This window comes from Mus caroli, unplaced genomic scaffold (assembly GCF_978045245.1).
Source record: "Mus caroli unplaced genomic scaffold, Mus_caroli_1 scaffold_15, whole genome shotgun sequence".
Lineage (NCBI taxonomy): Eukaryota > Metazoa > Chordata > Mammalia > Rodentia > Muridae > Mus > Mus caroli.
The window spans coordinates 46,235,789-46,257,140 of NW_028227270.1; the positions used below are offsets into that span (position 1 = coordinate 46,235,789).

Sequence of the window (21,352 nt, forward strand, 5' to 3'; positions counted from 1 at the left end):
GAATTTCATGAATTCATTGTTTTTAATTGTTGAGTAGTATTCCATTGTGTAAATGTACCACATTTTCTGTATCCATTCCTCTGTTGAGGGACATTTGTGTTCTTTCCAGCTTCTTGCTATTATAAATAAGGCTGCTATGAACATAGTGGAGCATGTGTTCTTATTACAAGTTGGAGCATCTTCTGGGTATATGCCCAGGAGAGGTATTGCTGGATGTTCCAGTAATACTAGGTCATATTTTCTGAGGAACCTCCAGACTGATTTCCAGAGTGGTTGTACAAGCTTGCAATCCTACCAGCAATGGAGGAGTGTTCCTCTTTCTCCACATTCTCGCCAGCATCTGCTGTCACCTGAGTTTCTGCTCTTAGCCATTCTGACTGGTGTAAGGTGGAACCTCAGGGTTCTTTTGATTTGCATTTCCCTGATGATTAAGGATGTTGAACATTTTTTTAAGGTGCTTCTCAGCCATTTGGTATTCCTCAGTTGAGAATTCTTTGTTTGGCTCTGTACCCCATTTTTAATAGGGTTATTTGGTTTTCTGGAATCCAACTTCTTGAGTTCTCTCTATATATTGGATATTAGCCCCTTATCAGATTTAGGGTTGGTAAAGATCTTTTCCCTATCTGTTGGTTGCTGTTTTGTCTTATTGACAGTGTTCTTTGCCTTACAGAGGCTTTGGGTGCTGTAATTCTTATATTTTATAGCTGGGCAGACTAATACCTGAGAGACACAGTAGCTTAGGACTGCACAGCTTGAAAGTTGTGAGCCAGGATTCTAACTCAACAAATATGGCACCCAAAACTATCCTGCCTACTTCAAGGCCATGTTCTATTATGTACTGTATGATATTTGATTGGCACACAGTGGATACCTAATACATTAAATTGTTTGTCAAATGGGGACTAGACCACCAAAGGCTGGAGTGATGAAACAGCACAATAGGTTTAGGATCAGAAGTTTGATATTTTAGTTTGATGTTGCCAAAGTCTGGTATTGGTTACCTTAATAACCTGATTTCAATTCTACTCCAAAACATGAAGATCAGATCATTTCTTCACAATCTATAGCTGTTTGGTTTATAGGTACTTAAAAATGACATTTTTTTAGTTGATTACTCCTGTACCTGCATTCATTTCTTTTTTAAATTAGGACAGCATTTTGAAGATGATAATATCAAACAAACAAAGAAAAATATCAGGAGTGATACTTGAAAATCTGAGTGTCCTCCATTGATGAAAAAAAGCACATATATCCATGACACAATGTATATTTATTTGGTTTCTAAAAAGAAATCCATAGCTGAATTTATGTAGAGTTTAATGTAATTTTATTGTAGTGACATGCTATATAAATGTTTTGTTTTAAAACCAAATGGAGTTCAATATTTACTACATAGCTATGAAACCCCAAGGTAGGGAGTGTAATAAAGGAGGCAGTTTTTGGTTTTCTTTTTACATGCTAACAGATCTGCTCTCCAGCAGTCTTCATTGGAACATGAATTCTGCCATTGAGCTCTCTTGCCTTCCCTGTGGCTTCTTTTAAATGCAGCCCAGGTAGGAGGGTGGTCATGGAAGCTGAGTAAAGTGCTGTTCATCCTCCCATCCCCACTTGCCTCAATCCTATTTGTAAGCAGCTCTTTTTACACATGTGAAGCCAGAGTTTCCCGGGAATTCTCTATGACTCTGGATTCCTCTCTTTATTTTCTACGGACCTTCCTTCCCTTTGCTACTTTGAGCCTAGCATTGGTAACCTCTGCTTATTCTAATTAGTCCCCTCTTGTTCACTTCTAATTTATATAAATGGCTTTTTTATTAAAATGCCACACTGAACAAAGCAGCTAATGATTCCCCTTTTTGGCATTTAAGGTAGCATCTTTATATAACAAGAACATATTTTTTTAAAGATCATTTTTAAAAACTATTCTTTGCTTATAAGCAAAGAATATCTATAGAATGAACAGGAAAACTCTGTCTATTCCTTCTTAGCAAGAGCTTAATACCTATCTCTTCTAAAGCAGAGCACAGAGAATATTAGATTTCAATCAAGTGCCATTCACCATTCCATTATTCTTTCTGCAAGGATGTCTAGGCTATATTTAGCTATCCATCTTCAAGAAATCCAGGCCTACTGATTTACTTGCAAGTCACACTCAAATTCTGCAGCAAATTTTGTAAGAAAGTCATTTTCTCATTGGTTGAAGAAAATGGTTGGTCCCCTCCCACCATTGTATAGCAGGGAACACAAACCTCCAATTAAAGAGCCAGAATACAGGAAAAGACTGCCTTACCTCCAACTTTGGAATTATATGCAACTCCAACGCCACACTTGTGATTATTGGCTTGCATGGCAATTTCACCTGCGCATCTTGTTCCATGTCTAAAGATTAAAGGAGTAAAACTTGTAATTAAGAATTAAAGATTTGTTTTTTCACATAAAGTCATAGTATTGACTCTTTATAAGCTTTCTTCTGTGTGTTCTTCCGATGGAAGTTAAATGAAATATGTAGAGATGAAGGCTATAGGTAATGGGGTCAAAACATGGGAGTTCAAATTCTGGATTCTGCCAGTAACCGATGGTGTGGTCTTGGATCAGTAACTTATCCTCAAAGGACTGTTGTGAAGATGATGTGAGTTGCTTGTGCAGAGAACTTAGAACATATATTAACAGCCTAGCCTCTGAGCCAATGTAACTTCTTACATTATTGGGAATATGTCAACACCTAAGGACAGTGTCACAAATATGTCTTCTGATCCTTACATACTGGCAATGAAATTGTTCCTGACTTTCTGTTCTCAGAATGTCCTTGGATTAAGTGGTCCTCAATCAATCAGCCCTACTAAGTAGAGTAGACTAGGGTTCCCTTGTTAGCTCTCTTTTGTTCTTCTTACTATATGTCACACTATAATTGTCAACAAGTTCCTGTTACTAAGAAAAATATGTGATTTTCTGGGGATATTACTAAACAATTGAGAAATGAGACATTATCTTAACCTGGTTGAGGCCTGAACAAGGCTGCTTTCCAATCACCCAAAGAGAGAGGAATTGCTTTCAGAGTATTGGGGGATTTATCCACCCTTGATCACACTAATTTCTACCACTGAAGCACGAATTCTAAAATTCTGGAGGAAGTAATTGTCTTTATTTTGGACCAGCCTGACTCAGAAAGGCTCATAACTGATGATAATGCTGAAATGAATTAATTGCAGAAACACCCGGCTATAGTACAAAAGCTACTAGTGACTTACAGGAGCCACTGTCAGATATGCTGAAATGAAGAAACAAAGACGGGTTACTTTTAGTAGCAACACTAGCCAGCTACCTCTAGAAAGTACTGCACTGACTAGAGTAATTCTTCCTAGAGCAGAATATAAACTCCCTGAAGTTACTGAGCAACAAAGACAGTTCTGCTTACTCCTTTCTCTGAGGTACCACACCTCTCCTCCAAAAGGAGGAGCTTTCAAGCGCTGATGCTGATTTGGGGCAACAAAATACTGCCCTTCTTTGTCAACTTTGAACAGGAGGAAGCAGGTAAGTCAGGAGCATCTTGATGCCACTCAAGACCCCATGGAGAATGAAGTTAAGTGGGCAAGCAGCACTAACAATGGTTGGTGTTAGGGGAGCACATTACACAACTTCCAAGGTCTTATAACATCTGCTGGTGATTTCTAAATACATTTGAGTCAGGATTATCTCAAATGCAAGTGAAGCTGCCCTGAAAGGTTCTAGAGAATGTGTACAAATCAGAACATTTAAAAGACAACTCATAATCACCTATGTTGATCCTATTTGTCCAAGGGTCAAACTCAGAACTTACACTATGGTGTCAGTTCAATAATATCAGTTCAAACTCAACAAGATTCAACCTATGCTTGTCATTGGAGGTTTTACTTTGTAGCATAACATTTCTAGTTGAGGTATTCTCTCCCCTATTATATGGTAACTCCATTTAAATTTCTTTCATACAGTATATACTTAGGAAGCTTCTACAATAATAGATTTCCATATGGTTTTTCACAAGGACTTTAGTTTTTAATGTTCCTCTACATATTCCCTACTTTACTCATCTCTCTCATCCTCTTCTTATTTAATCCTATTCTAGTTTCCCCTACCCTCACCTTATTTAATCCTTTTCTAGTTCCCCCTTTATCTCTTTATAGCCCTCTATTTCCCCCACCCCTCCCTGCTAGTCTTTAATTAGGTACCTAACTTATGTGGTTATTTGGATTGAAGTACATATATTGAAAGCTTAAAGGCAAGCATCCACAGATAATAGAAAACATGCAGTATTTTTCTCTAGGGGTCTAGATTATCTCAGTGTGATTGTTTCTAGGTCCATCCATTTACCTAAATTTTTCAAATTTTTATTTTTCTTAATAGCTGAATAATATTCCATTGTGTAAATTTACCAGATTGTCATTATCCACTCACCAGTGGATGAATATCTAGACTGTTTCTAATTTCTGGCAATTCTGAATAAAGCAGCAATAAACATGGAAAGACAAGTAACTAATTCTGTTGTTGTAGGAGGAAGATGTAGAGATCTTGGGTATATGCCCAAGAGTGATACAGGTTGACTTTGAGATAGGTCTATTTTCAGGTTTTGGGAAATATCCACATTAATTTCCATAGTGGCTGTACCAGTTTGCTCTCTCACCAGCAATGAATAAGTGTTCTTTAGCCCCTATATTTGCATCAACATGTGTTGCCATTTGCTTAGTTTATCTTAGGTCATTCTGACTGTGGTAAGATAAAATCTCAAAGTATTTTTCACTTCCATTTTCCTGATGACTAGGATATTGAACATTTTCTGAGTGTTTCTCAGTCATTTGTGTTGGTTATGTACCACAACATGATGGCAAGGCCCTATAATTGCTGAAGACACCTCTTTTTTTATGTCATCAAACATAGAATCAAATTGGTGCTCAACTAGAAAATTCACCCATCTCCTGACTAGTATTCCTGGTGCTATTAGGTACTCTGCACATTACAGGAGAAGAAAAGTAATTGTCAATATCATTGAGCTACAAATTCTGTGGCCCACACAGCAATCTGCCTGCAATATATTCTAGAGCAGTTCTGGCCCCCATGTACTGCCAGAAGCTTCTTTGACGAGGGCTGAGTAATTTATTATGGGTACAGAAATATGTCATTAGGAATCATTTTATTGTTATGTTCCTTTAGCAGAACAATAGTATTAGAGTTTTCTCCTAGACTCATAATCTATCTAGTCTTGGGCTCATAGCCACTTTAGTGGTGTCAGGTATAGGCTCCATCTCATAGAACTGGCCTTAAATGTAATCAAAATATGGTTGGCTACTCAAACAAACAAACAACTTCTACCTAGAATAGTGGGAGTAACTGACATTTTAAAAACTGGTTTAAAAAATTCAAAAGTTAATGAGTATTATTTTGCTTAAGACATTCTTGTCACACTAATGCTTTGACTAGAGAACTAATCTGTAATTGTTGAAATACTGACTACAGATTCCTGCTATCTTAATAGTAAGCATTGCTGTAATTATAGGACTTAGTACTTGGTGATCCCTCTTTGGATTGGAAGAGCCTCGATGTGCTTCCTAATGTAGTGATGATGAAGAGCAGTGATAGGAATAATTTACATCGATAATTCTGATAAAATTGGCAACTAGTAAGTCTCCAGTTGCTGAACAGGCTAACAGAATGGGGCCAGCCATTTTCTTAAACTTAAAGGGTCTTATGTCTGGCAATGTGCTAGAAAGTATTTCTTTTCATTGTAGCTTCTAATAAACAATTGCGATACTATCTTTCTGGCTGATAGTCAAGAAACACCCTAAGAAATATTTTCATTCTGAATTGTCTAAAAAAACAAACAAACAAAAAAACAAACTGTGTTTCTCCTTCTGCTCCCATCAAATGATACTATTCTTGTCATGTTGATTTTTTTATGAAATGCAGTCCATCTCAGTTGCTAACTGAGAACCCTTGACAACCATTAATTGTCCACACCACTACCACTGACCTTATCATCAAAATCATTTCAGTAAACACTTATTTAAATTTCCTTGTGTTAATGTCCACAAATGTATGCATATTTGTGTAATCTCCATATCTCCATCATAATACAGTTATATAAAATATTTCTTTTCAAAACATGCTGAGATCTAAACACACACATACATACATACACATACATAAACACACATAGACATACACACACTATATATAGGTTTAATCTAACCTTTTTCTAAGCCTGCTTTTAACTGTTGAACTGATGGCATGTTAACACCATATGGAAGACCCATGATGGCCAAGGCTCTGGAAAAGCAGGGTTTCAGAATGAGCATAAACACTATTATATGGGTCTTTGGAACTCACTACAGGGGTAACATAGCTACCTCTTAGAACAAGAAAGAAAATAATTTTGGATATGGAATGTTTCCCAAAAGCCCCTACCTTGGTCCTAATAGAAAAGATTGGAACATTTAAAAGATAGATTTTCTGTAACTAAGGAAATATCCTAAAAAGTTGGTTGTGATATATCGGTCTTTTCCTCTCTGGTTGCTTCCTGTTGCTGTAAGGTGAGCAGTTTGTTCCACCACAATGGAACCATCATCCACCACAAATCCAAAGAGCAGCAGAGACAACTGACAGTGGAATTAATCCTCCGAGACTGTGAGCTAAGGCAAATATTTTCTTTTTCTAAGTTGAGTTAATTTTGTTACAGTGATGCAAATGTGGTTCATATAAGGTCTGAGTCCTCATGACCAGAGAAATGGCAGAGTATCATGATACAAGTTATCACTCAGGATAACTACAGTTATCCTGAAGCCAGACCCTAAGATCTGCATAAGATGATGTGCACTCCCTTCTGTCTCTAAGTCTCCCCAGAATCACGTTTGGTTCCAGGCCAATTGCTCTTAGTCTTTTGAGGGGTGCAATGAATATCGTTTTATACTATTTTAATAAAGTAATGCCTATTCCCAAGGACCTAGTGCTCACTTTTTCAGGAACTTTCAGAAATATAGACAGCAGGTAGCTTATTTCCAGTTCTAGGTAATAAGTAGAAACAAAGAAAAGGCATTGAAAAGTGGGTGATTTCCCTAAGGTTACCCTACTCCATACCAGTAACTGGCAAAGCTACAACTTCCAGCTAGTTCACCCCATATGGTATTGTTCCAAAAGTAATGGTATTTCTCTTGTTTCTACCTGTATTGACTGAGAAATATATCTGAAAGCTTGTCCATGAGCCCTGTTGTCATTTCCAAGATGTCTGCACTTCTCCCAAGAAGGCACCAGTAGCATTTCCACTTCATTGTTACTTGAATGCTATTTTTCCAAAGTGTATTTGTGGTTAACTATATTACTAAAAGCCAGGTAAATGGCACTAAAGAATATATATATTAAACTGCCTTTCTTTTTCTTCAAGGAGGAAACAGACACCTGAAAGTGGAAGCCAAGTTTATATGGCCCAGGCTATCTTTGTGCTCTGTGTTGGCCCTCTAGAGGCAGGGTGCCAGGGGTAGTTATGGATCAGCAGACCAGAAAAAAAAATCTTTTGTAGATTTACAGGATCTTTACAGTCAACCTTCAGAGGGCTGAACGTTTCAGGCCCTATCCTCAGGTAATAGGTGCTGAGGTAGGCACTGCATGCCTGGGATCTTTACCTGAAGAGGAGGTGTTGGAGTAGAAGACATGTGGATTGTATTCAAGTTAAGGGTAAGTGCAACTTCTATCTGAGTCAAATGCCCCTGAGAGGTGGTCCTTGTTTGTAGTTTGCTACCTAAATCTGATGTCTGCCTAGAGAAGGGACCAGGTACCCAAATACAATTAATGAGAATGGGTAGAGCTAGTTGGAATGAGTGGAGTGGAATTGGGGAGAAATCTAGGTTTCTGATAGAAGGATTGGCCAAGCAAGAGTTCTCATTGAAAGTAAGGTTGAGGTAGAGAGGGATATAATGTGAGTTGGGCTCCTTTATGTGAAAGAAGTGTGCCAGAGATGTCACAAGAAGGCAGACAGAGTATGTGTTCCTTAGGCAGGTCAAAGAAAAATAACTTTAAATTAACCTTACTACCCAAGACGTACAGGCCCTAGAAGAAAGAGAAACACTTCATGTTTCATGTGGACTGCTTCACACACCAAGATCTTTCAAGAAGTTCCTATCCTCACAGAAACAAGCCCCAATTATGACTCGAATTTCATCTCCTTTGATGAAAGTCTCTTCTGTGTGGAGAAAATGTGTGATTCTCTCCTTTAATTTGTAAGAAATATCAGTCTGAGATAAAAGGCAGTGCTCAGATGGGCATGGCCACTTTGAGTCTCTAGAGTAAAGAATCTTTAGGATTAGGAGAAGGGATTTAAAGCCTTTCCTGTCTGGCATTTTTGGCCTCTAGTTTTGGAAGGACTAGATAGTTCTTTTCTTCATTTATACTGCGAAACTCTAAGGTGGAAGCTGTTACTTCAAGAGTCAAGAACTCTCCCATTTTTCTCTCTTGAAGTTTCTTGACTGCTTCAATATCTTAGAGACTGAGATGGATGCAGAGAGCAAGCCTCTGCTGCATGTTCTTATCTTCTGTCTGGCCATGGCCATGACCTTCTGGTGGAACCAGATTAGAAAGCACATTTGCTACCACAATGGAGATTTGTTGGGTGTTAGATTGAGTTGTGGATATTTCTTTTTGTTCCTCTTTCATGAAAAAGGGGAAAGGGAGGCATACAATTTATATCTAATATTTTTGCTAAAGCTACAAATACTCACACTTTAGGAGCTAAGTTAATAATGTAAGAAGGACAACCTTATAAAGTAAGAAATTGAAGTAACTATGTTTCTATAAATTAAAAGGAATATGAAAGCAGGTTTTTGTTCCTCCTTTAAAAGCAATGAAATATGGTATAGAGAGTGGTTTACATTTATCAAGACTTGAAATTGGACCAAATTTATAGTAAAAATCTCCAAAACAAGATGAAAGCATTGTACATAATGTTATTCCTCCAGAATGCACATTTACTCACTTGTTTTCATTTGTGAGATCATATCGGGGAAATGGATCATGATCATTATCGTTAAAATCATAGCTAGCCTCTGGATCCTAAAGAAGCAACAAAAATAACAGCATAGTGTCATAAAAGGCAGCACTTTTAGAGCCTGGCCCTACCTGAAAGACAGCTCTAAAGAGTGGACTTTAGAGCTTCTAGCCTGACTGAGCATTGATTATATTCACAAGCAGTGATGAGAAAGGCACCTAACACTCAATGACTGTATCAGACTCATATTTCATAGATGCTCATAAAACTGAAAACATCAGCATTCCATAGGTTCAGCTGTCTCATTTTTTCAGAAACAAATAGGCTCGAGACAATAATGACTTTTAAGGCCACAGGGCTAATTATTGATGTGTGACATACATCCCTTCATAACAAAGATGCAGAGGTGGCTGTGGGGTGGGTTAACTTCTGTAATGCTTTTCTTTAAACTTCTTAGGCACAGTAAGAAGCCATGAAATTTAATTACTGAAAACTTACTTGAAATTCAAGAAAACTTTCCTTGTCCATCTTCTTTATCAATCTTACTTGTGCATTTAAGCATCTCTGACTTAAATACTCTGTCACCATGGTTACTATCCCCCCTATATTTTAATAATTCTTCATTTCTACTCTGGGTTATTTTTTTAATCTTGTCCCTACAGCCCCCTTTCCTTTGCTGTTTAGTTTTGAATTATAGATTGGGAACTTTGGATAGGTAAAAAGAACAAGAGAGAGGATAATTTGATAAATGGAACATTTAACATTCTGTTATAAAGACAAAAGATCTGTTTTGGAATCCTTGTTCTATTAGAAACTACACTGACAATTATTCATTTTCCCACTTCTAGTAAACTCTTCCATTCTTGGATTCTCATCTTTTTCTGTGCCGCTCATCTTGATGTTGCATACTAGGAATTACATTTATGTAACTTTAGGATGAAGGGATACTGAGCCATAAAGAATTTGAGAAAGTAACCAATAAAATCGTTTCAGGCATTAAGTTGGTCTGACTGATTTCAGTTCTAAATACAGTGTGGCTCCTGGCCTGAAGGATTTTTAATTTTCACTTGTGTAAGGGCCCCTCATCCCACTTCCATTGTCATGTGCCATATTTGAGTTTTCTGGACTCTTCTTAAGCCTACTAATACAAAACACATTTAGACAGACTGATAGCAGGCCCAGAGACTGTCCCTAGGGCAGCCCAGCTCTCTTTAAGGAAAGAAAAGCCCTGCTTGTCCGCAGAGATGATTCCCTAAGTGACAGAAATAGGACAGTTCAGACTCACATAATTGGCATAAATGTCTGTGTGATTCCACTCCAAGCCATCATCCAGTACAGTAATGACAACTCCTTTGCCAGTAATACCCTTTTGCCAAACAGGTATTACATGAAGGTCCAGCTTGGGCAGAGCTGCAGTCATTCTGGTATCTTGCTAGTGAAGAAAAACAAGAGACATTGGGAAAAATCATGACCTTTCTTGCTTAATCATGAACTTAAGGACATTTTTTTCTTTTTCCTTGGATAACAAGAAAAAGGGGATTGGATAAAGTGGAAGCACAAAGTTGAGGGTCCAAACCAAATAACCCATTTTATGCTAGTCTTCTAGTTGTCCTATGGAAAAATCACGAGACATGAATTATTGTTGTATCTTAACTACATGTATTCTTTTTTTTCTAGTTGTATTAACAAGCTCAAGCTTTCCTTGTACTAAAGCTTTATTTGATGGTATATGTTTTCTTCTCCCTGAAGTTTTAAGTCTTAATTGCTACTCTAAGGACTCATATTTGAGTTTCTTGGAGAAATATTTTCCTAAGAGAGAAATAAGCATGTGGAATGACTAGAAGACTATAGTCTTACTATAAATTGAAATTTAATAGTCTTTTTCTACATATATGCAATTTAAGTAATTGTTTCCCTTTCAGGTAATTTTCCTGATACAGTGTGTGGTATTATACAGAGGAGCTGGGCAACAGGATAACACAGATATGAACACATTCCTAAGCATGTGAGAAATGTAGTAAATGAGTGCCCGTTCTGTGGAGATTGAGTCAGCAAGCAGTATTTATATAATACTATAAAGCCCATAAGTGGATTGTCACCTTGTCAATGTGCTGCATACAAATGTAGTAGTAAGGAAGATTCATTAGGTGATATTGAGGCTGCATCAGAGGAGTTGGAAATACATAACATTTAATGGGCAAATGTTGTAAATACCTTAAAGGAACAATGATTTGCAAGGCTAAGTATTTGTAAATAGTTTCCTAGCATTTCTTCCTTTTGCTTCATTTAAAGATTCTTGTTTGAATTATGTCAAAGAACTGTTGGTTTGGACTGCATATTGTTTTGTCTATATGAGTGATCTAGAGTAAATCCCACCACTGTAGTGATCATAACATGAGTGATGTGTCTGAAGTCCTTTCTGGCTAGGACATGATTCCTTTGTACTTGCACCAGCTACACTTAAGAAGACACACAGACAAGGACCACTAACAGATGGATTTGCTTTAGACACCCATTCAGCAAAACAAAAGATTCCCATCAAGAAGCTTCTATCAGCACTAATTTTTAGAGAGTATATCCTTCTGCTAATTCGTTATTAGACATTGTGATGACTATTCTTGGTTGTCAACTAGACTACCTTTGGAATTAATTAAAACTCAAATGGTTGGGCACCCGTGACAGATTTACTTCTTAGTTAAATAATTTGAAGTGAAGGGACCTACTTCTAATCAATATCTTCTGAGATGGGAAGATACATCTTTAAACTGGTCCATAGCTTTGGCAGCTACCCTATATGAGAGACATGGATGAAAATGCTAGCTCTCTCTTTGCCTTCTTGCTTTCATTAGCAAGTCTATTCCTTGCCTGGCATTAATGATTTCAGTATATACAGAAGACCAGCTGAGACTTCCAGACTCATGAACAACTACTGGGTTCCTGGACCTTTCACTGGTAGATGGCCATTGTCGGAATAGCTGGAACACAGCTCATAAGCCATTCTAATAAATCCCCTTTATATATGATAAATATAGAGAGATGTAGATGATAAATAGATTTTTCTATAAATTCTGTTCTCTAGAAACTCTAATACAGACACACAGACAGATAGATCCACCATGAAGATGATGTAGCAGTATAAAGAGCCTAGATCCTAAATGGTCCTTTCAGTACTTACCAAGTACCACTGCTGATTCCACATTGGATCATTGAAGAGATCCAATGCTGAGTCTTTTTGAACTGAACGTTTACTTCTCTCTTTTTCATATTGTTGTTCAGCCCACGTCACCTATAAATATTTTTTATAATAAGAAAATTAAAATCATGCTTCTACCTAGATATAATTATCTCCCCTCTATCTTTGAGACCCTTCGCCCTAAAAACTCACATATCATAGTGATGTTTTTGCCTGACCACAACTCAAACTCCCAGCCTAGGAAGAAGATTGCTCACTGAGGAGACAAGTGTTTCCTCCATTACAGCAAAAGTGTACTCTTAGCAGGAGGAGAAGCAGTAAGCACAGCAGTGAGACCTTCAGATTATTCCCACTGTGCTTACAATGGGAATAGACCTACAGACTGCTGTCATAAGAAAACAGACCACAATGCAAATTTGTCCATTTCTATAGACAAGTCAACAAGTCAACAAGCCAGGAGGCCTCAGGGACTGTTGTTACAGCACTCTTGCTGCTTCATTTCTCTCTCCACAGTCAAAGGTAAAAATTTCAAGTGTTATGCAAGAATGGTGCTATGTGTGCAAATTTGAAACGTTGGCTCCCCTGTGTTTTTACCTCCTGCCTAAGTATATTTAATATGAGAAACAGATTGAAGACCTGAGGTGATAAATGACTAGTCACACCTGTCATTAATTCAGCCTCATACATTATGCAAGCAGATCTGACAATACAAAAATTACCTGGTCCACATCTCTGGCATAATCTTATTATACTAGAGGCCTGGAGAGAATACAGGAATATATTGTAGTTATTATCATTATGAGATAATATTATATTCTTATTTTGCTGGGAAACATGACTGTTTCCTGCTTCAAATACAGTTTTTCTGTTATGTATGTGGTAACAGTCCACTGTGAGGTAGGATATTTTTAATATGAGAATTTCCATTAGTCAAATCCAAAAATAAAAACTGAAAAACAGTTTTCAGCTGAAGGCCAAAGATATCCACTGGGAATGTCTTGAATTTTCAATTAGAAAGCATATTGGAAGCTAATTATAAATACCAGGAGGGACTGGAAAGCCAGCAATTAAGTGCCTGTATTTTCAAACTCAATCGTTTTGGCTTAAAATACCACATTACTTGAAATACATTTTCCATTGTCTAGCTTGGTCTTTGGAAGCTGACTGCTAGGAGACTCATATAAATCTTTTTGGGAGGGGACCACTTAAAGTTGGGAATTTTATCAGCCTGTAAATGTGGACTTTTTGGTGCATTTCATGGAGTATATTTAAAAGAATATTTTCCTCCATTATAAAAGTGCAGCAAAATAAATATCAAGAGCAGGTTTTTTAAATGGCGTTAAAAAAGTGGCACTGCCATTTGATCAGATAAACATCCAATTGTAGCAAACCATGCTGTGATTAATGTCATTAGCCAGAATTGCATATTAATCTCTAGATGAGCAGACTAAATGGAATGGAGAAAATTGTCAGTGCCTTCTGATTATGTGCATAATGAGTATCATGCGTTTCATTGTAAATAATGCTTTGGATCTGCAAAAAGCACTAAGTGCCATCTTGTCCAATGCAAGCTTCTAGCATTCCAATGTATCTCCTACAGTAAAATTATCCTGAGGGAAAGTGTTCATAAGATTATATAACCTACTTGTAATAAATTTTTATTGATGAGTAATAATTATGCTTTTGTTGTATCTTTGGGGTTTCCCCAAAATTCAGTGAAATAATTGAAGAGGAGAATTAAGCCATCTGTTCATTTGCATGAGACATTTTGAATAAAAATAGCTGGAACACTCTTCTACTCTGAGCAGATTCTTCCATGAAAATGAGAAGGGATTTTAGTTTGAATTCCTCATACATTAATGTTGGGCATCTGTTTAGGCAGAGAAGGAATTCTTTCTGCCTTATCCAAGGATTAAGTCTAGCTAGAGTACTGGAAGCTGGCCTACTTTTTAGAGCTCACACACAAGAAGCCATCTACTTTGGTGGAGGACATAAGAGAAGATCTCACTAGACAAAAGAACTTTACAATTAAAGTCACTGGTTTCCAGTTTGGTCTGCTACATCTAGCCATAGGTTGACACAAATAGCTAGCAATAGGCCACCATGAGCTGTAGGATTGTGGTCCTTGGTCCTGATAAAGTAGCATCAATGTGGTAGGTTCCACTACTTTTGAACCCTGCAGCCCAAATCTCAACAATTTTCTCTCCTCATAATTTCTTTTCTTATTAAAAAAAAATCAAGGAGCAAACCAAACCACAAAGTAGTTCCTAGGTTTCCTATATTCCACGCACTTTCAACCATTATGACACCATCTCCTTTCTGTATCTTCTCCCTCCCAAAGTTGAGACAATACTTTATATTTCTCACTGTTATTATCTAGGTGTCCTAAGTAACATTAGTCTTGTACACAGACATTTGTCCAACCAGCATGCATTTCTCCAGAAATTCCATGGTCAGAAAAGAAGACAGCATTGTCATATACAGTATTCCACCACTCCTCGTAGCATAGCTGCTGACCTTGAAATTAGAACCCAAATCAATAAGTAAATTAAATATTTATCCACATTTTCTTTACCCTACTTATCTATATTTACCCTAGACATTTTTTGCTGTTGGCAAATAAATATGACTTGGTGTACAAACCAGGATGAAAAAAGTTGATACTGACACAACATAACACGTTTTGAAACACTTACCTCATAAAGAAAAAGAGTAGAAGCTTTCTTATAAGCACTAATATTTTTATTAGTACAAATAGTAGAAAGCTTTTCAATTACATGGAAATGTTATTAAAAATCAGGCTACACATTTCTTAAGCATCATTGAATAAATATTAAAATAATCTTTACATATTCTGACTTCAAGGATTTGAAGAGGGAATATTTCATATCTGCCACATAACATAAAAGGCTGTTGACTGACTACAGCCAATTATTTCATCAACGCCTCTCTCTGATTTTCTGGCCTCAAAAATCAACTTTAGATATGTAAATATATACCATACACAACTAAGCATACTTATAAAGTTAACATTTGTTACTTAATTCAATCCAAACATATTATGAGCACGATTCCATAGAAGGAAAGAATAAGCAATTATAGATCAGTAATCATGGTCACAATACAACAGGATCAAATGTCTCTGTTGGGAGTCCTATAGAAAATGGTTAGGCACACTTACACGATCATCATCAGATAACCTCTTCGTGATATGAAAAGCACTTCTTCGGGACCTCCGAGGATGACTTTTGTGTTTGAATAAATAGTGATTTTCAAGTGATCCAATCTATTAAAAAATCAAAATAACAAACCACTTTCTTCAAAATGTATATATAGACTAAAAAAAACAACTAACACAGCTACTTGTCTTTTATTAATAAAAGTATTTTCCATTAAATCCACTGACATTAACTTTTTCCTTATGAGGAAGGCACAGAAAATTTGAGATGGCCCTTGGTATATATCTCACTTTGGCTTCATACTTGAGACTAGTGATGCTTCTGTCTCATATATTTTAGAGGTAGTACCTTGAATTTTTTTGCATTAAAAATACTTCTCAATGCCTATTTAAACAAACATATCCTGCCAGGAAACAATTACTGGTGGAATACATGAAAATCCCTTCAGATTTATTAGCTAATTAAATTTAACATTTAGTTAAAATAAGATATTGAAGGTATAAACTGAATCAATTGTGATAAATGTTATCAGCCATTATTGGTGTTTTTTATAAGTTCAATGCTTTCAGGAAGTGTACTGTCTTTAAGACTGGGGCCTCACCTCTGGATATGTGTACTTACTTGGTGTTATCAATACCCTCTGGTTCATTTAGAAGTATTGTTTAATATTATTTTTTTACATAAAACAGTACAAAATGTGAATTGACTAAATCATTTAATGCCTATTTTTTAAAATTAAAAGATAGACGATTGTATTGTTTTTAAAAAAAATATGCTCTTTAAGTTGTAAGTACTCATCACTGAGAAAACCACTTTCAATAGAAATTCTGAGGCTTGTTTCCAAAGCAGACCCTTGGGCAGAGAATCTTCTGAGAGCCTTAGATGGGGCTGGGAGGAGGTGTTGAAAGCCATGAGACAAGGTTAGGGTTGCAGAGCTCTGTTTCTACCATCAGTTAGCTGTGCTTCTTTTATTTATTTATTTTTTTTTTGGTTTTTCGAGACAGGGTTTCTCTGTGTAGTCCTGGCTGTCCTGGAACTCACTCTGTAGACCAGGCTGGCCTCGAACTCAGAAATCCGCCTGCCTCTGCCTCCCAAGTGCTGGGATTAAAGGCGTGCGCCACCACGCCCGGCTAGCTGTGCTTCTTGTCTCTACCCTCGTCCTATCGTTGACATGAGGCTGCAATGTTAGGATGCTTGTCTTAGCGGGGTTTTAGAGATGCTGGACAAAATGGGAAGTAAGCAGAGCCAAGAAAGCACCATTAGTCTTTTGCAAATTATTTTTTGAAACTTTTGTTATTGAATTTGACACTTTAACAAAAAAATGACTAGAGGGAAGCTAGTTTATTTTGAAAAATACTTTTTATACATAGTGGTCTAGGTGTAGATGTGTGTATGACATCGATGTGTGGCATGTGGGGGAGGAGAGTCTTATGTTTTCTTTCTTTTCCAATCACAAATATCAAGCTGCTGACTAAATACCACCTCTCCCACCTAGGACATACAAATTTCCATGATGCTTGTATCACCCACCTGGAAAATTCCATCAGCTACTCTCTCTCTTTGGTTCCCAAATGTTCAAGAATTACACACAATAACCAAACAATATGAAGCAGCTTTGTGTTTCCCCTGTAAACTATTTTCTATGCCTGGAGTGACTTCTCCAATCTTACTCACCATGTTCTTCTGGCAGCCTCAGACTTTACTCAACTCCTATGTCGTAGATATTTTCAGTAGCTTTTTTTCATGCCCCCCCCCCCAATTCTCTTCTACCTTTCCCCCCTTCTATCAAAAAAAAACATGCTGAATTAAACCACCAACTACAACATCTCTCATACAAATTGCATTCAGGTGCAATTATTTATTTCTCGTCCATTGTCCTTAGCATGTCTTATCCTCCTTTTAGTCTTCAGTCCCTAAGGCACAGCCTGGAACTGTTCAGAAAGGCTCTGGGAATTTTATTGAGTTTCATGCTGGGTCTTTCAGGACCATTTAGCTCACAAAGTTAGAGAATGAAGCCTCTGGCTAGAGAAGGAATATTTCCTAGTGGATCTGATGTATGAAATAGACACTGCCTACGCCGATTACTCATCTGTGACTTCAGAGTCTCACTCACCACCTCCAGAATAGAAAACGCGCCAAAATGTTTTACAACTCTTTACTCCCTCCTCTCCCCCCTTAACTGTGGACGATTTCCCTGGCAATGGTGAGGGGTTTGACTCCATTTCAAGGGAAAGAAATGCTCAGATTAGAAATCACACCCTCTGTGATTCTCCTTTGGGACTGCTCTGCCAAGCAGGCTCCAACGTAATGCTTCTGCGCACTCCTCCCCACCTGTCTGTTAATTCAGCATACACTTGGACAAATATCAGTTTATCTCATAACCCCGAAAACCCCAGGAAATGTTTGTGCACATGGCCGAGGTACAAGACGGAAAGAGATCCTTTCCCCACAGTCATTTCTGCAACCAGACCATGCTAAGTCACTGGCCATGCAAAGTTAGGAAGCTCAGACTTCACAAGTTGTCAGGGAAAATCCTGAACTCCCCCACTGGCGATGCTGGGAGTTTTTCCCTTACCAAATCCCCTTCCAGTTTCCCCTACAGATTCTGAACTAGCACCACCATCACCTGACTGGGGAGTCCCTAGTACCAGCAGCTGGGCGCGCCCTTACACACAGGAATCTTCAAGCCTGCCTGTCCCCTGTTTTCAGTACTGGGAGCTGGTGCTGCCATATTGAAAAAGAAGGAAAGCGTCAGCTCTGGCCGCAAGCCTCCTGTGTCCCAAGGGACCGAGCTCACTTCCTTTCGAAACCAAGATAGACGAGAGCCCCTGTGCACCTCAAGTTCCCCGAACAAACGTAAAAAGCTTTTTATTTCATTTTCCAAACCTCGAGGAAGAGGATTTCAAGTCTGGAGCCAACAACAGAGAGAACAGTGTCGGCTGAGCAGCTTCCTCTTGTTTAGCGGCGCCCAGCCCAAACAGTAAATAATGCAAGCATTTCTCCTCTAAAAGCGCGAGCAGGGGGAGGATTCTCCGAGCTGCTTGCGACATTGAGCGCCGGGTAGCGCAAGCGGCGGCTCCCACTTCACTTTAGCCCTACCAGCGTCCTTAAGCCCCAGAAAGTTTTTCGAAAGTGGAAACTCTTACCTGACCCAAAAGGTCATAGCCCAGTTCTTCGGCGATGGCAGAGGCAGCTTCTTGCCCTCCGGGGATCTCCGCCGCCCATTCATTGACAAACTGCCTCTTTGCTTTTACACTGTTTAGTGCACACCAAACGCAAAAGAAGGCGAAAGCAGTACACTGCAGAGTCCAACCTCTTTGCTCCATGGCTCAACACCTTATTCTCACACAAGTAGGAAGGGCTGGGAGAAAAGAAGCAAGATCAGAGACACACCAGCTAGACTCGACCTTTCCACCCAGCAGCTCAGAACCTCTCCTGGCTCTGGGTTGCTCTACTAGAGCTAGGAGGCTCACTGGGAGAGGCTGGGCGGCGAGAGCGAGCGCTCACTAAAGCGCTTCAGTCTCCCGACTGAGTGGAGCCCCAGCCGTACCAACCAGAATAGAAATGAGTGTTTACACGTCAAATCGACGAAAGCCATCTCTTGACGTCAGATCTACCTGGACTGAGAACTGGATGGTATTCCCGGCGGGGTGGAGAAGTGACTAAAATAGGCAGGGAAGGATTAAGAAAAGGAAAAGAAACTGGTGGGATCGGTCAGTTCTGCTGTCTGTTCATAAATACTGTAGCTGTGAGAAACAGCTCCATTCTTCAAAGAGAACCGCCTCATTTGAATATAACTACCAAGATCCCAAGGCAGGAAGCACAACAATTACCCCTCACTCCCTACCTCCCACCCCCGCCTTCCATCTATTTTCTCTATCTTACCTTATATCTCCTATGAATGTGCCTGGTGATGGGGAATGAGGATAGAATTCTTATAATGGTTCTTGAGTATCAGCATTTGTTATAAAACAGACACAATCTAGGACTCGTGTTTTGATCTTTCAGAGGCTGGGAGCAGAGGAGGGAAGCTACCTGATGCATTGCTTCAAATCCTGTAAGAAAATAAACACTTCCTCGAGACAGTGTTGAAACAACATTTTTATAGTGCGTTTTAAATCACTTGTAATTCCTCCTCTCTTGCTTCTGACCCCTACTAAAGCAATTTCTAAAATTCGACCCCAGATCATTTGGAGCCCAGGGCCACCATCATTACAGTGTTTACATTAAAAGGGAGAAAGGGAAGATTGATTGATTGATTAGCAACGTGAGTTTTTAACATAGAAACATGTTTTAAATCTTCAACGAGGAGGTTTAGAGCCCCAAAGACTTTCATATCGACTCAGTGAAGGGAGGGGCAAGTTTCATTAACCCAGAACTTTCTATTTTTTCCCTCACTGGAGATTTCAATTTTGGCGCTGACTTAAAGCTGTGCTGGTAGTTTCACATAAAATACAGCATGAATCTTTGTGGAATACAGATTGCCCTTAGAGGGAGAATAAGAGAATGACCCTATGACCACCTTCGAAAGAGCAATCATACTGCCTTGATGGACTCTAATTGGAGGGATTGAACAGAGGAGAGCAAACCACAGCCTTTAATATTCAGCACCGAGGTGTGGACAGCGATAATCTCAGCGCCTCTTTGAAAGCCTTCTGAGCAGCCCTGGCCAGCTCTCAGCAGCTTTCTGTTTGACCTGGGTCTTTCCTTCCTTTGAACAGCAAACTAGGAAGCCTTGGTGGAAGTCTGATGAGGGTCATGGTGGTTACTACGTGCATCTTGTTCACCGGACATATTTGGCAAGGGAAAGAAATTGAAAGGTGTAATTTTTTTTCTGAAAAAGATTATTTAACCTCCTAAAGGGAGTGGGAGTGGAGGATGGGGGAGGGTGTATGTCATAAAGCAAGAAAAGGAAGACTACAGGGAAAGGGGACTACAACAAACAGAGAAAAGAAGCAAGAGATGTTCTCCACTATATGAAAACGAGGCAAGACTTGATGAAGGGTTCAGTAGGGTATGTGGGGGGCAGGAGGAGGAGCAGACACGTGTGTTTGTGAATACTGTATGTATGCTCAGAAGCCAGAACACAATGTTGGGTGTCCTGCTCTATCACTTTTTGCCTTATTTCCCTTGAGACAAGGTCTCTCACTGAACGTGGGCTAGGCTGTCATTCAGCAAGCCTCAGTGATCCCCTGTTTCTGTCTTTCATAGCCCTGATATTAAACCAGACCTAGTTTTTTGTTTGTTTGTTTTTGTTTTTCTTTCGGGATGCTGGGATCTACACTCTAGCACTTAATTTTTTTTCAGTAGCATTGTGATCTTACTAGTTTTTATAGAGAAGGGAATAACTCAGATATTGAACAGAATCATGTTTCTATTATGGAATGCTCACTGTGACTGCTCCCAATGCCCAGTGATTCAGTTAATGACTTATCAGATGTTTGGAAAAGAAATAAGTGCAAGGTTAGTGTTAAAGAAAGAATAAGTTCCTATGGTCGTGACATCTAATTGACCTTAGAAAGCAAATTTATAAAAACTTATGCTTCTATAAAATTAAATATGCAGCCTGAAATAATATGCAATTTGTTTACTACAAATTGAATAACCAAAAAGAACATTTCCAGACTTGGAATAATACTATTCCAAGGTTTTCGGAAATAATTAAGAATGTTGAGGGAGGAGGATGGCTTCAGTACAGCCTGGGTAGAAAAACACAGTGTTATTTATAAATAAAAATGGATGTCAATGGAATAACTTAGTTTAATATTTCCCAATATTGTGTCAATTTAAATGTTTTCTATGGGTAAAAACTAATACATGTTGATTCTGTAATTAAAGCAGAAGGTGTTTTGGAATAGGATATGTAGTAGAAGCAACATTTCATTAGTGGGCTTCTCAACCTAGAAAATAATATTTATGTGGCACATTGGGACAGACTGGAGGAAATTTGAGTACTTGGTGTGTAGAATTTATGGAAGA

The 21,352-nt window shown here is 38.4% G+C and overlaps 1 protein-coding gene across 1 annotated transcript in view; it reads right to left on the bottom strand.

Moving 5' to 3' along the window:
* The window catches only part of Pcsk1 (proprotein convertase subtilisin/kexin type 1), a 44,694-nt gene extending 25,765 nt beyond the window's left edge, over positions 1 to 18,929 (bottom strand). Inside the window, exons 1-6 of the mRNA XM_021180323.2 lie at positions 18,520 to 18,929; positions 15,376 to 15,480; positions 12,177 to 12,287; positions 10,287 to 10,433; positions 8,990 to 9,066; positions 2,288 to 2,376 (exon numbers count right to left, since the gene is read on the bottom strand). Of these exons, the coding sequence (XP_021035982.1) occupies positions 2,288 to 2,376; positions 8,990 to 9,066; positions 10,287 to 10,433; positions 12,177 to 12,287; positions 15,376 to 15,480; positions 18,520 to 18,699 (709 nt within the window). The 5' untranslated portion in view covers positions 18,700 to 18,929. The remainder of the gene's footprint in view (positions 1 to 2,287; positions 2,377 to 8,989; positions 9,067 to 10,286; positions 10,434 to 12,176; positions 12,288 to 15,375; positions 15,481 to 18,519) is intronic.
* Positions 18,930 to 21,352: the final 2,423 nt, after the last annotated feature.